Source organism: Gavialis gangeticus, unplaced genomic scaffold, assembly GCF_001723915.1.
Source record: "Gavialis gangeticus isolate Ggan-Ray unplaced genomic scaffold, GavGan_comp1, whole genome shotgun sequence".
Lineage (NCBI taxonomy): Eukaryota > Metazoa > Chordata > Crocodylia > Gavialidae > Gavialis > Gavialis gangeticus.
This window is the reverse complement of record NW_017728982.1, coordinates 1,493,191-1,506,540: the sequence shown is the minus strand read 5'-3', so window position 1 is coordinate 1,506,540 and position 13,350 is coordinate 1,493,191. Positions and strand designations below refer to the sequence as shown.

The following is a 13,350-nucleotide window of genomic DNA, read 5'->3' as shown; positions in this document are numbered from 1 at the left end:
CAGTGCTATGCCACGGTGCTACGGTCACGGTTCAAACCGCTTGTAAGGCGGAACAGACAATGCGGGAACGTGGCTATTCGCATCCCCAGAGAACCACCGCCCTCCCTCCCACCCCCAGGAGCGATAAGTAAGGCTCTCATAACATGAGATGTGACAACACGTTCCAGCTGGCAAGATCCCCTGCAAGCTCTCGATAACACCCGCTCTATCTGCCAGATGGAAAGGCTTTTGCATCATCAAGTAGCAGCACCAAGGACCCAGAATTTGGGAAAAAAGCCATGAGCTGTTTTCCTCAGTGCTTTATAAAACCATAAGGTTCTGACAAGTGGCCTGCACAAGAGGAGGACAGATGGCTCGGTAAACTGTCAGCGCTTACCGTGAGTCTGCAGCATGCCGCTGCTCACAGGAGGGGGGCTACTGTTTGGCTGTCTGAAGAGATGATTATTAGGGTGGTTCGGGGGTGGACTCGATGGCTGGATCCGCAACCTACACAAGAACACAGGCACCGCCGTAAATCTGGCTTCCTGGTTAAGACGCTCGTTCAGTTTTTAGAGTCGAAATCAAGTGCTTTTTTTTTAAAAACAGAAATGCTAAAAAGCCCTCATGGAGGCTCCGAAACAACAGGACTTCTATTTTAAGAGCATCTCGCTCCATCAGCTGTCTAGGCAGGGAGCATGGCTCAGCGGTTATAATGAGCAGAATCAGGGACCCTGACTCCATGAGCTATATCCAAAGGTTCCCCTTAACCCCCAACCTGTTCCCATTCCCCAAAGCCTCTGCCCTTCTCCTCTGTAAGGTGAGGACAATGCCGAGTGCTAGCTGACAGGGGCCTGGTGGGGGTTGAGATGCGTTTGGGAATGGCCTAGGGAACAAGGTGCTGGGGATGCTCATGTTAAAGCTAACCACAAGGCAGCAGCACCATTACGTGGCTCTGCAACAGCTGCACCATTGGATCCTAACAACCATCTCTAAGTATAAGGGAGCGGGCGATTCCCAGAGACGCATGCTCCTTGCGTGCCTGCCATGGCCAGGATGCGCGCTCTGGGAAGCAGGCCTGGCACGCCAACCTTACATGCTCCCAAGCTGGCTCAGGGGCTTTGGCATGGACTCCAGAGCATCAGCGAGACGCAGCTTTCCCACGAGCTTCGCCAAGAGCAAAACGGTCTCTTTACCTCTGGAGCTGGTGCGTGAGCAGAGCGGGCTGGTTCTCACAGGCAGCCTGCAAAGGCGGCGACGGCTGAGGCGGGCGGATGCAATCCTGCACCGGGAAGGCAGGGAACAAAGCAGAGCATTTGTAAAGCGGTGGGTTTCATGTGAAGAGAAGCACAATCCCAGGACTCAGGCGTGCCCGGGCTCTCCAAGGATTGGACCTGAGATGGACGCTCCTGACACCCCAACAGCAGGGCTGAGCCGTCTGCAGTTTGTCAGCCACCATCTGGCCCTCTCAACTCCCACCCCTGGCCCACCGAATGGCTCCATCTGCAAGGGCACAGGACAACCCCAACAGGTCTCCAGGAGCTTAGTGGAAGCCCCAGTACCTGGATCTGCTGATGGAGAATTTGGTGGTGCTGTTCCTGCTGGTACAACATGTGCTGCTGCTGTGTCTTCTCTAGCGTCCGCTCATCCATGTGCCCCCCGTACATCTTCTGCAGCTGCTCACACTCCTGCGGGGAATGCAGCACACCTATGGCATGACCTCCCCCTGCCCGTGCCCCAGCTCTCACCCTGCTGGCTTCAGGGGTGGAAAGACCGCAGGTCAAAAATCCCGCTCCACAGCATTGGCAGCAGGGGGGAAAACGGGCGTCTGTAGTGCTTTGTTTTTGCAGCTGAATGAAACTAAAAGGCCCCCACTTAGCCTCAGTCATGCGGAGGCAGCATCCTGTGCTCCTGCTGCATGGCAGGCTGAAATGCCTCTCAGGCCCAGAGCAGCCCAGGGAAGCTGGGGACAGGACTCCCACCGACTTCAGAAGAAGCACCTGGCACATAATGCCCCAGCCCAAGCGTGCAAGGTGGCTGTCCAGCAAGCACCATGGGGTGCTGGAGAGGAGGCATGTTAACATTCAAGACCAGGAGATATAGCGGCAGCTTCACCTTTCCCTGCAGCAGGATTTAGAGTGGCCTATAAGCAGGTTGCACAGACCTAAACACAAACCACTGGGACCTTAAGAGAGAACCCTAGGGACCAAATGCCTTTTCGGGTCTCATGGAGAGCGCACCACAGAGGTCACAGGTACGATCAGGCTCCTGGCAAGACCCCCTGCATCTTATACATGCTTCCAGCATGCTTTGCTGCAACCCTATGACAGAAGAAAGCCCCTGGAGTTCCTGGGTGGTAGGTGAGCTGAGCCAGAGGTCACAGTACATTCTGTAATGATGCTACCACCCACATTCACCTGTCCTGGAGAAGAGGAAGGTCAACGCTGCCAGCTGGGGAGCAGGGGAATTTTGGAAGCCCGGAGGCAGACTGGGGCAAAAGCCTCAAGACCCCATCATGCCTCTCCCCTCCCATACCTGCTGAAGCTGTTTGATGCTGCTGTTATTGCCCATCTTCTCCAGGTGGGCTTTGAATGCCTGGATGCTGGCAGCACCGTCGGAGAAGCGGCGAACCGGGGAGAAGCGCTCCGTGGGGAGGTGCAGGGTGTTTGAGTCCTTGTAAACAGAACTGAACACATGGGGAGGGGGTTAGCAATGCACACTGCACCTACGCGGCCTCGCCAGGCTCTCCCTGCCCACTCGCCTGGGGCGAGGCCTGCTTCTGTCTGAGGAGTAAAGCCACGTTAGTGTACAGCTTCCATCAGGGCACAGGGTTGGCGGGTACGCTTGGCGCCGGGCAGGCAGCTCCGTGCTTCTGGAAGTCTGATCCAAGTACGGCCCAGGTGGTAACCGGGTAGCTCCCGGCACACGGGTACCAGGAACCCATCAACATCTACATCCAATATCTCAAGAACCTGCTTAATCCTCCAGCACCCCACCTGCAGTTCAGAGCTTGCACAGTGACATCTTCACTAGCCCACATGTATCCAGCAAGGTGGGAGGACAGCGTGCTAGGGAACACACATCTCCCACTAGGAATTTCATAGACATTAGGGCTGGAAGGGACCTTGAAGATAATCAAGTCCAGCCCCCAGCCCCAGAGGGTCAGCTAGGGTCAAGGGATCCCAGCAAGATAAGCATTCAATCATTTCTTGAATGAGTCCAGAATAGGTGCCTGCACCACTTCTGCAGGGAGTCTATTCCAGGCCTTGGGGGCTCAGACAGTAAAGAAGTTTTTCCTTATGTCCAGCCTAAAACCGTCATGGAGGGGTTTATGACCATTGGTCATTGTTATCCCTTCGGGCGCTCTGGTGAACAGACGTTCCCAGTTGGAAGGGGCCAGCTGGGACTGCTGCTAGCTCAGACCAGGCACCTCTGCTGCTAGGATCAGCAGCGTGGCCTCTCTCCTCTCAGCACGTGCACTGACAGCCCTCCAAGATCTTCCACTTCCAAGCTGGGCTACACCAAACATTTCCAACCCTGGAGGCAAGGGCACCCTCCCCCAAGTACATTCTAGACTGGCAATGTCCAGTAATTGCAGAGGGACAGATGTGGGGAGAAACCCCCCGAACTAGCTACAGCCGCACGGAGCTCTTAGCTTGAAGCCAGGGAAGACAAAACCCCAGTTGCAAAACGTTTCCAGGACTCCAGGACGTGGAGATAAGAACTGCTGCATTAGAGCATCGCTGCTGGTGGCTGGATAAGCCGGCCGCCCAGGGCAAGGAGACTTCTGCTGACTGCAGAGTAATGACATACCCTGCAGCCACGGAGGCACATGAGAATTGGACTCCAGAGGTGTGCCAGTCTCGAGGGGAAAGCGAGGAGCAGGAACGTGATGAGTTTGCACTGGGGTGGGGTGGGAGGGGGAAGGGGCCTTTGTCTTTCCCAGGCCCTCTCTGACCAGAACCAAACAGACCCTGGGTGCGTGATAGCATGGAACTGATGGACAAGATGCTGAGAAAAAAAATCAACCACTGATCCCTGGGCTGAGCTTCCTAGGAGGACAAAACATGGCTGAGCACTTGTGAAATGCCCCTTCCAGCCACAGGGTTTATTTTCAAAACGGCTCAGAGAAGAAATTTTCCAGGAACTAATTTCCCTTTCAAATTGGGCTCCTGGACACCAAAGCCACACACCTGCCTCCTTCTACACCAAGGGTACAGCTAAGAGGAATGGGTATCCCTGCTGTCTTCATACAGACCCGACCCCCCACCCCCAACCTTGCCCTAAAGAGGACCACACTAGCATGTCTGCCCAGGCAGGCTCTGCTCCCTGCAAAGTCAAGTTAGGAACACGGGGAGACAACAGTACAGCTGCAACAACAGGTTTGGTCCACGGAAGAACCTGGTGGGATTCTCTGCAGGACTTCTGTGGAGCATCTGCTTATGAGCCACAGACAGTCTACATGGCCCCAACAGCACTCGGAGCTGAAGCCCAGGAAACCAAACAGGGCTTTAAGTGCACATGAACTCTGAGTCAGAGCTTCTTCTGAAAGTAGGACGGGCTCCGAGCCAGGAAAGGCGTCCCTCCTGCCTGGGAGTGAGACGCTCGCACCACAGTGGTTCCGGCATATCGGTTCCCATTACCATCACTGGCCCGGCCCAGCAGGTTTTGCCATGTACCACACTAGCCGTGGTCCCGCTAAGGTTGTGCTGGCTGGCTGTTTTGCTGCTTTTTGCACTGCCGTACCTGCTGCCTAGCCAGCCCCACCTGCCCTTCCACCCGGCTCAGCAGTGGGTAGAGAGCTAATGAGGGATGCGAGGCTGGTGGTGCCCAAACATGCCTGGGCAATGCACAGCAGTACTGCCCTTTACCCCCTGGCATGGCTTGCAGGCATTAAATGTGCCCTGATTCAAGCTGCCTTGTACATAACAAGGGCTCAAAATACACTGAGCTCCAGAGCGAGACCTGGCAACTGCCCAGGAACCAAGGCCTTACAGCTCACTGCATGTTATGCCAAATCAAGGTCCACTTACACCCCTTCCAAGACAGTTTTCCACTGCCTGTGGTAAGGTGCGTGGGATACAGGCTCCAAGGTACTCGGTCCGCTTCTCCTACCATCTCCAGCAGGCCTGAAAGATGCACACATGTACAAGCCTCCTGGGTGACGTGCAGTGCTCAACTCCGTGCATCTGGAAGGAGCCGCCACAAGGGTGCACACAGAAGGGGCTGAGAGCCCCACTTTGGGAAGAGGCTTATAAAAGCTAGCTGCCAGAATTAGAGCACGGCTTGGTTTAAACCCGCAATCTGAAGTGACCCTAAACACGGGGCACACAGAGCTGCTACTTATCGACTTTGCAAGTGATATTCTTCTCTTCCATAAGGCTCTTCCGGGGTCCAAGAGGGCCCACTCTGTCTCCCTGCCTCTCTCCCTCCAGCGCCTCTACCTGGCAGTTATTTCAGGGTACGCGAGCGCTTATCTCTGCTCTTCTCGAGTTCCAGCGTGGCAGGGAGGCAGTCTCAGTCAGCTCAGAGTTCACCTGTCTCTGCTGATTACATCAGTGCTCAGCTCAGCAGGTATCTGGCTACAATAAAAAGTGCTTTGTCAAGCTTGCCAGCATGACCTGGTCTGGGGATTTAGAGGAGCAAAATCCCAGCCTGCTGGGCAGCTGCTACTCCGAGCCCTGACACCAAAGAGAAGTGAGCATTGCCCTTGGACCCCGTGTAGCCCTCCTCATGGTCACAGCACCAGGGGCAGTGTTCAAGCTCTCTGTGGCGGTCGTGTCTCCAAGGTGCTGCCATGTTGAAGGCAGCTGTGGAACAAGTGGTGCTCTCCACTGGAAGGGCCCCCCACCCCCACAGTGGCAGCTTGCAGCAAGTCCCCCAAGTCTCAGCAGTTGTTTTTATTCCCCACCCTCGTCCCCAGAAGGGGATCTGATCATGACCCAAGTGACTTGGGTAGCTTTGTGAGGAGACACTGCAGTCAAAACACGCAACTCTGGTGCAGCGAGGCCTTTAAACCTGTGTCGGTTGCTCCTTGCGCAGCCTCCGGGCTGCCTGTGACGACAGAACGTTCTGCAGCAGATCTGCTGCTCACTATAGGGCTGAGCCTGCTAGTCCGTTAACAAGACCTCCCCTGAACTAGACGGCTTCGCTCCCCACCCCGGGCAACGGCAGCCATCCTGGCAAGTCATCTCCAGCCACAGAAGTGGGGCTGGAGGGGAAGAGCCAGCTGGCCCCCACCCATGAGTGGGCAGAGCCCCTGAACCATGCCCTGAGCAGGCAAGGGGCCAGTCCCACAAGGCCAAATGGCATCTGCTCCGCAGGTCTGCTCCTTTTTCCTTTCAACCCCGTCCCCGCCAAGCCGGGCATTGTCTGCCCTCCACTTTGGATGACGTTGGAGAGGGTTTCCTGGCAAAAAGCTGCCCGGATGGCCGGTGCCACTACTCACCGGTGCTGATCGGGTACCAGATGTGGAGCCCAAACCCGGGATCGGAAAGACTGCTGTCCTAGCTGTCTCTGCAACTCTGGAGGGATTTCAGCTGTAGGGTTGGTCAGTGCCAGAGTGTGTCTTTTTGACCTATTTGCCAAGTATCTGCAACAAGCAGGAGCACATTTTATAAGTGGAAGAGCCTGAGTGGAACACTCCAGAAAAGGGGAGCATTAGCAGGGAAGCCAGAGCAAGGATTAAGGAAGAAGGCTGGCTGCAGTGCTCAGAGCCTGCTGCGAGTTGTAGGACACCTGTGGAAAAGCAAAACCGAACTGCTATCGTCTGCTGAACGAAGAAGACATGAACTGCTTAGCGGACAAAGGACTCGGCTGCTAAGGACCATTCACCACTGCAGAAAAGCCCTCCTCCTCCTCCGCCTTATGGGGGACAACCAGGCACTGTCAGATTTTGCCTGGCAGTGATCAGAGCTGCCCTCTATCTGGTTCCCCTGAAGCTGTTCTGCTCCCCCTCTCCTTAGGGAAGTGCAGCGGTAACCGCTTGGGCTGCAACCTGCCAGTCTCACTCCCTGTGTATGGGAAGAAGCCAGTGGGAGCACTCAGGAGTGATGCTAGCAGGGCTGAGCCAGAGAGCTCAACATGGAGCAGAGGCGCTGCTCGAGCTTGCCTGCAGGCCTTGGCCCCTGCAATGGGCTGAGTCCATGGTTCAAGCAAAGAGCAACACACACAGCTGGTGGCGTGTCAAGAGCGCCATCTAGCCCCATGCCAGTGGGTGCAGCACAGCCTGGCACGCCAGGCATAGCAGCTGCTCAGACAGCTACAGCAAAAGACAGGGCAGACTGAGAAGCAAAGCCTGCCACAGTCCTCTCCCTGGAGCAGCAGTCCTGGCACCAGGATGATACCCCCTTCAGGTGGAGGACTCCTACTCTGTTGTTTCCACAAGGGAAGCTCTCAAGCACCCAGAGCATCAAGAAGGGCACTGAGGAACAAGAAGCCCAGACTCTGGAGCTGGGCTGGCACCAAGGATGCCAAGGCCGGAAGGGCCAGATTCAGCCTGGCCCCAGGAGATGGCAGAGAACGTCTCTGCCCCAGAACTTCCTGCACTCTCTACCAAGCCACAAGGCTAGCAATGGTGACAACTCTGAGTAAAATTCAGGAACAGGTTGGAATAAAAGGCTTGTACCTGGAGCATGCCCCCCCACCCACCACAGCCAACTCTGGCGCAGCTGTGCTGCCATCATTGCTGGGATTTGCTGCAGGAAGGAGTCGCTTCCTAGCAAGCCAGCTGGAGCAGGCAAAGCCACAGGAGCCAACAGGGGATTCAGACGCTCGCTTTTATGCTCTAACTGCAGCTAGAACATGTCCGGTAGGGGGAAGCGCAGCAATTAGCAAAGCTGCTGGCTGCTTCAGAAACAGCCGTGTTCCCTGCAAGCTACTTAGCCATTTAAACAAGCAGCAGCAAGTTAAGAGAATGGGGAGTGCTTGGCAGCGTAGTAACTGGCCAAGGCTCGTGCCATTAGCTGTTTGAGAACCATCGGATGGAGCCAGGGAAAGTTTCCCAAAGCGCTTTAGAGTTGCGGTTTGCTCAGATCATTTCATTTCAAGCCTCCGGGGAACAATCCAGAGGTGAACAGCACCAGTGTTTTAGGCAGCCGGGAGTTTTCCAAGCTCGGAGGAGATGCGATTGCTCCTTGCTCTGGGAGCAGGGTGAGGAATGCACACTATTTCAAGGTCAGGCAGCCTAAAACAAACAGGCGCAGAAGCTGCTCTGTGCAGTGGCTGCACAGAGGACATTCAAACCAGTGTTCTGAAAAGATAAATATTTGCATCTGCTGCTGGCGTTAACAGTATTTGTTCTTTAACTTTGGTGACTAGTGGCATGTCGCAGCCTGAAAGGGGGTTGGGGTGAGGGAGTTAATGCGCGTCCAGGCCAGGTCCCACCCAGTGGTCACGGCCCACATGGTGCAATGGACGTGGGAAGGATCTGGCATAAAGCAGCCATGGGCCCACCTACCCCACAGCAGCAGCGGCAGGTCCTAGGATGAATGCAGCCATCTGCTTCTGCTCACACACTCCAGACTACCTGGGAACATACTGAAGGATGTACTCCAGGGTGTCCAGCTGAAGCTGCTCGAGACCTGGGTCTCTAGCGTACTGGAGAGCTGCCATTGGGGAGCACCCTGGAGTGGCTTCACAGCGTGCTTCCTGTTCTGGTGTGTGAGCAGGGGCCAGTAGGCAGGGCAGGCTCATACATGGGGACCCCACACTCCCATGGTACAGACGTGACCTCAGTGACTCAGGGGTCACGTCCCGTTTTCCAGAGACTTAGGCCCTTTGACACCCAAGTCCGACAGACTTCCAAAGAGACTCAAGCTCTTGAGCTGCCCGTGTCAGCTCAGACTAAAACACGAATGCTCGGACTCTGGCTGGGGCTGGGATACGCTGCAACTTGCAAGAGCCAGAAGACTGTGCCTAATGGGAACGACTCCAGGTACATCCCTCTGGTCTGTGGAGTAGCCCAAGGAGCAGAGCAGTGCTGCACCTGGAGAGAGCAGGGGCTGATGCAGAGCATTCAAATGCCAGCTCAAGAAAGCAATCTGCACAGGACCTGAAGATCATGGGCCTCACCCGTGACATCCGTAAGCATGTCCAGGGCTGGCCCCACAGCACTCCTCCAGCCACCCTCTGGCTGAACGTGATACAGGGTGCGTGCTGCCGATGGCTCACAGAAGCTCCCTGACACTGGGGACAGGGGGTCCTGTAATGTGCACAGTGCTTGGCTCCTCTCAGCTCAGACCAACCCCTCTTGTTTCATGGCACTGAGAACAAAGGGGATGGGGGGCGGGGGGGAAACCAGCACCCTGCCTGTCAGCCCCCGCCAGTCATCTGCATCCTCCTGGGCAGGATGACATCATGACACTGGAGAAAGTGCCTGTCGTAGGCAAAGAACCTGGAGAAACGTGCTACGTCTGATCTGGACCATCTTGTAACTGTGCCTGCTGCGTGTGGTGCACCAGCTGGTTAGCAGAGAAGTAACTACGCCAAGCTACTAAGGAAACGTTAGCAAGGACAGCGTTAGTATTTCCAGGGCTCGGGAGAGAGGAAAGAGAACGCCCGGGTGTACTTTGCCTGGGGAGAACTGTCCAGTGCTCTCTCCTACCAGAGCAGACTACTTTCAGGACCCAACACCACAGAAGTCCCTTTGCCTATAGACACGCACACATTTAGTAAGCTCACTTCATTTAAGGCATCAGAGTTGGATGTTTACTGCATGTCTTGGTCCAAAAGCTGCATTTACACCCAGGCCACAGACGAGCTCTTCCTACCCCGTGGTCAGCAGGGAAGCAGGAGGGTGAGGCACGTAGCACTACCTAGGCAGGTTAGTTTGGCTTGCATGCTGGTACACCTGAAGCAAAGACGTGCCCTGTGAGGAGTCTTCCAAAGCCTGCTGCTCACAGCCTGCAGAGGTCCAGGTGCCAGTTGGGGCCAGCTCTGTAGGCACCTGGGAGCGACAGAAGGAGTGACTGCCTTACGTAAACGAGGACCCACAGAGCAGAAGGAAAGGTCAGGCCTCCACCACGCTCCACACCTGCTGCCCGCAACAAGGTGGCTTTTAGCACAGCTGCAGGACACCACAGGGCGAGCACAGGGCAAACGTTAACAGCTGGGACATTACCTCTGCACAGCTTCCTGATCAGGCTCCCCATCAGAGCTCTCCTCATCCACTGGGGTAACTGCTGGTACCGCCTGAGAAGAGAGGACAGGAGCAGCCATGGGTTCCAGAGGCAGCTCATTCACTGCTGTCCTGGGCAGCAGAAACCAGACTTTCTGAATATGCTTTCCCCAGGACAAATACTAGCCCCCCAAGACTCCCAAACACACCCCTGACCCTCTCAGCCTTCAAAGGTTCAAAGAACTGCTCCTCCCTTTGGCATAAGCAAGACATTAATTAACATGGGCAGGTCAAGGGAGTAACATCCCCTTGTTAACACCTCAAAGCCCAGCAGAGATTGAGCTGAACTTCTCTGTTTGAGAAAAGCACAAGAGCAGTAAAAGCTGCCTTAGCATGAGGCTTACATACATCCCAGTTCCCCCCAGCATGCTGGAGAGAACTCGTTCAGTTACGACCAAGAACTCATAACAAAGGATGCTTTGGCAGCCACCCAGTAACCCCGTTTGTTCCAGTCTTCACACCTGTGCCAGCAACAGGAAGTCTGCCCTGGCCTGTTGAGCTAGGAAAATCCTGCAGGTGATTAAGGGAACCAAGGGATGCTGACAAGGCCAGCGAGAGCCCAGACAACAGGCAGGCACTGTAAGGGACTCGACGTACAGGAAGAGAAGAGCAAAGCACCTTCCCAGAAGCCTGCAGCCAGCCCCTGAACAGTGATGCCCGCAATGGGAGGGAGATGGGATCAAGGGCAGGGCTGGCTTGAGGGTTATTTCCGTGCCTCTGAATGGTTAGCATGGCCCCAGCAGATGCCAGAGCCATGCGTGCCACTCCAGGGCAGGGCTCCATAGCACGGGCAAACCAGACACAGCCGCAGCGAAGGGCTGACTGGCCAGGCGTGGGGCCTGCGGAGTCGCACATGAATGGAAGGAGCGACGCAAATCTGAGCTCTGCGCAGGAGAGGGAGGTGACCAACCCTTCTCTGTCATGCATGGCCACAGCAGGTGCTTGCTGCTGTTGGCAGGGGAAGCCCCCTCCTCTCGGCCTCTGAGAGCAGAGAGGGGCTGAGGCCAAGAGCAGGAATGGCTCCCGAAAGGTGACATCAGTGTGCTCGTAGGCTGCAGCATGGCAGTCCCTCTGGAGGGCAGCTGAGCCAAGAGGCTGGTGGTGCATCCCTGCCAGGCTTGGGGCTCCGATTTCATGAGGTGTCTGCCCCTCCAGCTCTCCCACAAAACCCTTCCCCTCCTGGATTTCACTGCCAACCCTGCCTGCAAGAGCATCTATTTATAAACACAGATCCATTCTGCCTTCGCTACTCACTGGCGTCATAGTGACGAGCGGGGAGGGGCCGCGGGGACGCTTCAGCAGTTGCTGGGCGTGCAGCTGGATGTTGGCTCCCCCGTCGGATGCCCGCCGGCCCAGAGGGCCCATCCCGTTAAGCAGTTGCAGCGTGGGGGGCTGCAGCAAGGACTGCTCCTGAGAGGAACACAGGCCCCAGTTACCCCCCGATACCATGGCATCCTCCAGCAATTCAGGCCCTCTCCCCACAGATACCTCAAGGGACTAATGTCAAGGCAACGGAGCCACGCTGTCCTGAGGGAGGTGAGGAATTAGCACAGGTGTTTTCCAGGCGGGAAAAGCAGGGCACAGATAGAGCAATGAGCTGCCCAAGCCCAAAGGAGGTCAGAGACAGCCAGAAGAAGGGTCCAGCCCTATGTTTCTGCTACCAGGCAGGCTGCAAAGCTGGGAAACTAAGGGCCCCCTAGCTAGTCTGCAAATCAAATCCCCAACTACCTCCCAGCTCCCCCAAACACACAAGAGCAGGCACTGCAATCTTCCCCCCTCGCTCCATCTGGCTTTGGTTTTAGCACAGGAGACAAAGTGAAACACCCAGCAGCACCAAGCCTCAGGAACAGACAGAGCAGGAAGCCAAGCTGTGAAACCTTTAGAGTGCAAGATCAAGCCCCCACCACTGAGAGCTGCTAGCTGCAACTGGGAACAGACAGTTGGTGAGTACCTTGTACTCCAGCTGGCCTGTGGGCCGCAGGCTCTGCATAGGCAGTATGTTGTGCATGAAGTTCATGTTCGGAATCACCTGCAGGAATGGAGCCTGGGGGGTGATGCGTGGGAAGCCCGGCAGGAGCTTCTGCAGATCTTCCATGACTTCCGTGCTGTGCAAACACATCCAGAGATGCAACTTAAGAGTGTGCCCAAACCCAAGTACCTGCACTCTGGCTATGCTCAGTCCCACCTCTTGGCACAGGTTTCTACCACCCTGGAGAATGCCCCAGATACTAAAAGGAGGAACTTTTCCATTTCCCAGTTCCCATTTCCCTTGGGTTCAGAACCGGGATTTGCCAGAGCCAACCATTCATGCCACGCACAATGGCGCCTGGCACCACAGAGCCCAGGCTCCAGACAGCAATGCATTACGAGATAGCTCACAGGCAAAGGAGGTCAGTAATCGCAGCCAACATTGCTTCCGTTGAACAAAGCCAGCCAGAAACAGAAACTGATCCCCTGGTCCTGAGCAGAGAGGCCCCACGAGCCGGGCACAGACATGAACAGTAGTTGTAAGTGAAAAAAGAATTTGCCCCAGCCCTGCCAAGGCTGCAGTTCCAGGAGTACTGCCCAACCGTCCCAGCTGATTGAGTGCATTGTGCAGGAAGATGCAGATGCAGCTCCCAGACACTGAGGGAATCAAGGGGACTAGATGCGAACCCATCACCTATTGATATAGCAGGCCATTTAGACAACCTCTTATGAGACCCAGGCCAATGCCCAAATCAAAACCTGGCACGGTGCCCAGGTGGTTCCAGACAGACGCAGAGAGCCAGGGCAGCACTGCCCGGAGATGCACAAAGAATATCTGGGTGACAGAGGGGTGGAAACAAGTAGCTCCCACCCTTTCTGCTCCATACTAACCGTGGGTCAGCCACTCCAACTGTGTGCCTTCTCATGGACAGATAGCGGACCAAGGCTTCTGGGGATGGCTCCTCCCCTTCATCGCTGTCCAAGTTCATTGTTCCATCAGTCTGGCAGGGGAGAAGTAGGAGAGGTTTTGGAAGGGAGCACAGGAATCCCCCACATGTCTCAGGGCACTGAGAAGGGGCTGGCACAAGACGCACACGTGGAAAGCCACTTGCCTCTACAATCTGGTTTTCAGGGTTGATAAGCTGGACTTGTGGGACATTGATGCTCACTGGGTTGCCTGCCTGCTCTGCCTGCAAAGCAGAAGAAAAAAAAAAAAAAAAAAAAAAAAA

The 13,350-nt window shown here is 55.6% G+C and overlaps 1 protein-coding gene across 3 annotated transcripts in view; it reads right to left on the bottom strand.

The window, feature by feature from the left end:
* The window catches only part of SIK3 (SIK family kinase 3), a 58,346-nt gene that overhangs the window by 9,089 nt on the left and 35,907 nt on the right, over positions 1 to 13,350 (bottom strand). For 2 of the 3 annotated variants that reach the window (XM_019512361.1, XM_019512369.1), the window contains 10 exons: positions 13,234 to 13,311; positions 13,013 to 13,122; positions 12,105 to 12,258; positions 11,408 to 11,563; positions 10,097 to 10,167; positions 6,425 to 6,568; positions 2,512 to 2,662; positions 1,539 to 1,664; positions 1,173 to 1,258; positions 377 to 486 (listed from right to left, as the gene is read on the bottom strand). In XM_019512361.1, coding sequence (XP_019367906.1) covers positions 377 to 486; positions 1,173 to 1,258; positions 1,539 to 1,664; positions 2,512 to 2,662; positions 6,425 to 6,568; positions 10,097 to 10,167; positions 11,408 to 11,563; positions 12,105 to 12,258; positions 13,013 to 13,122; positions 13,234 to 13,311 — 1,186 coding nt within the window. The remainder of the gene's footprint in view (positions 1 to 376; positions 487 to 1,172; positions 1,259 to 1,538; positions 1,665 to 2,511; positions 2,663 to 6,424; positions 6,569 to 10,096; positions 10,168 to 11,407; positions 11,564 to 12,104; positions 12,259 to 13,012; positions 13,123 to 13,233; positions 13,312 to 13,350) is intronic. The other variant, XM_019512378.1, reaches the window with a different exon arrangement.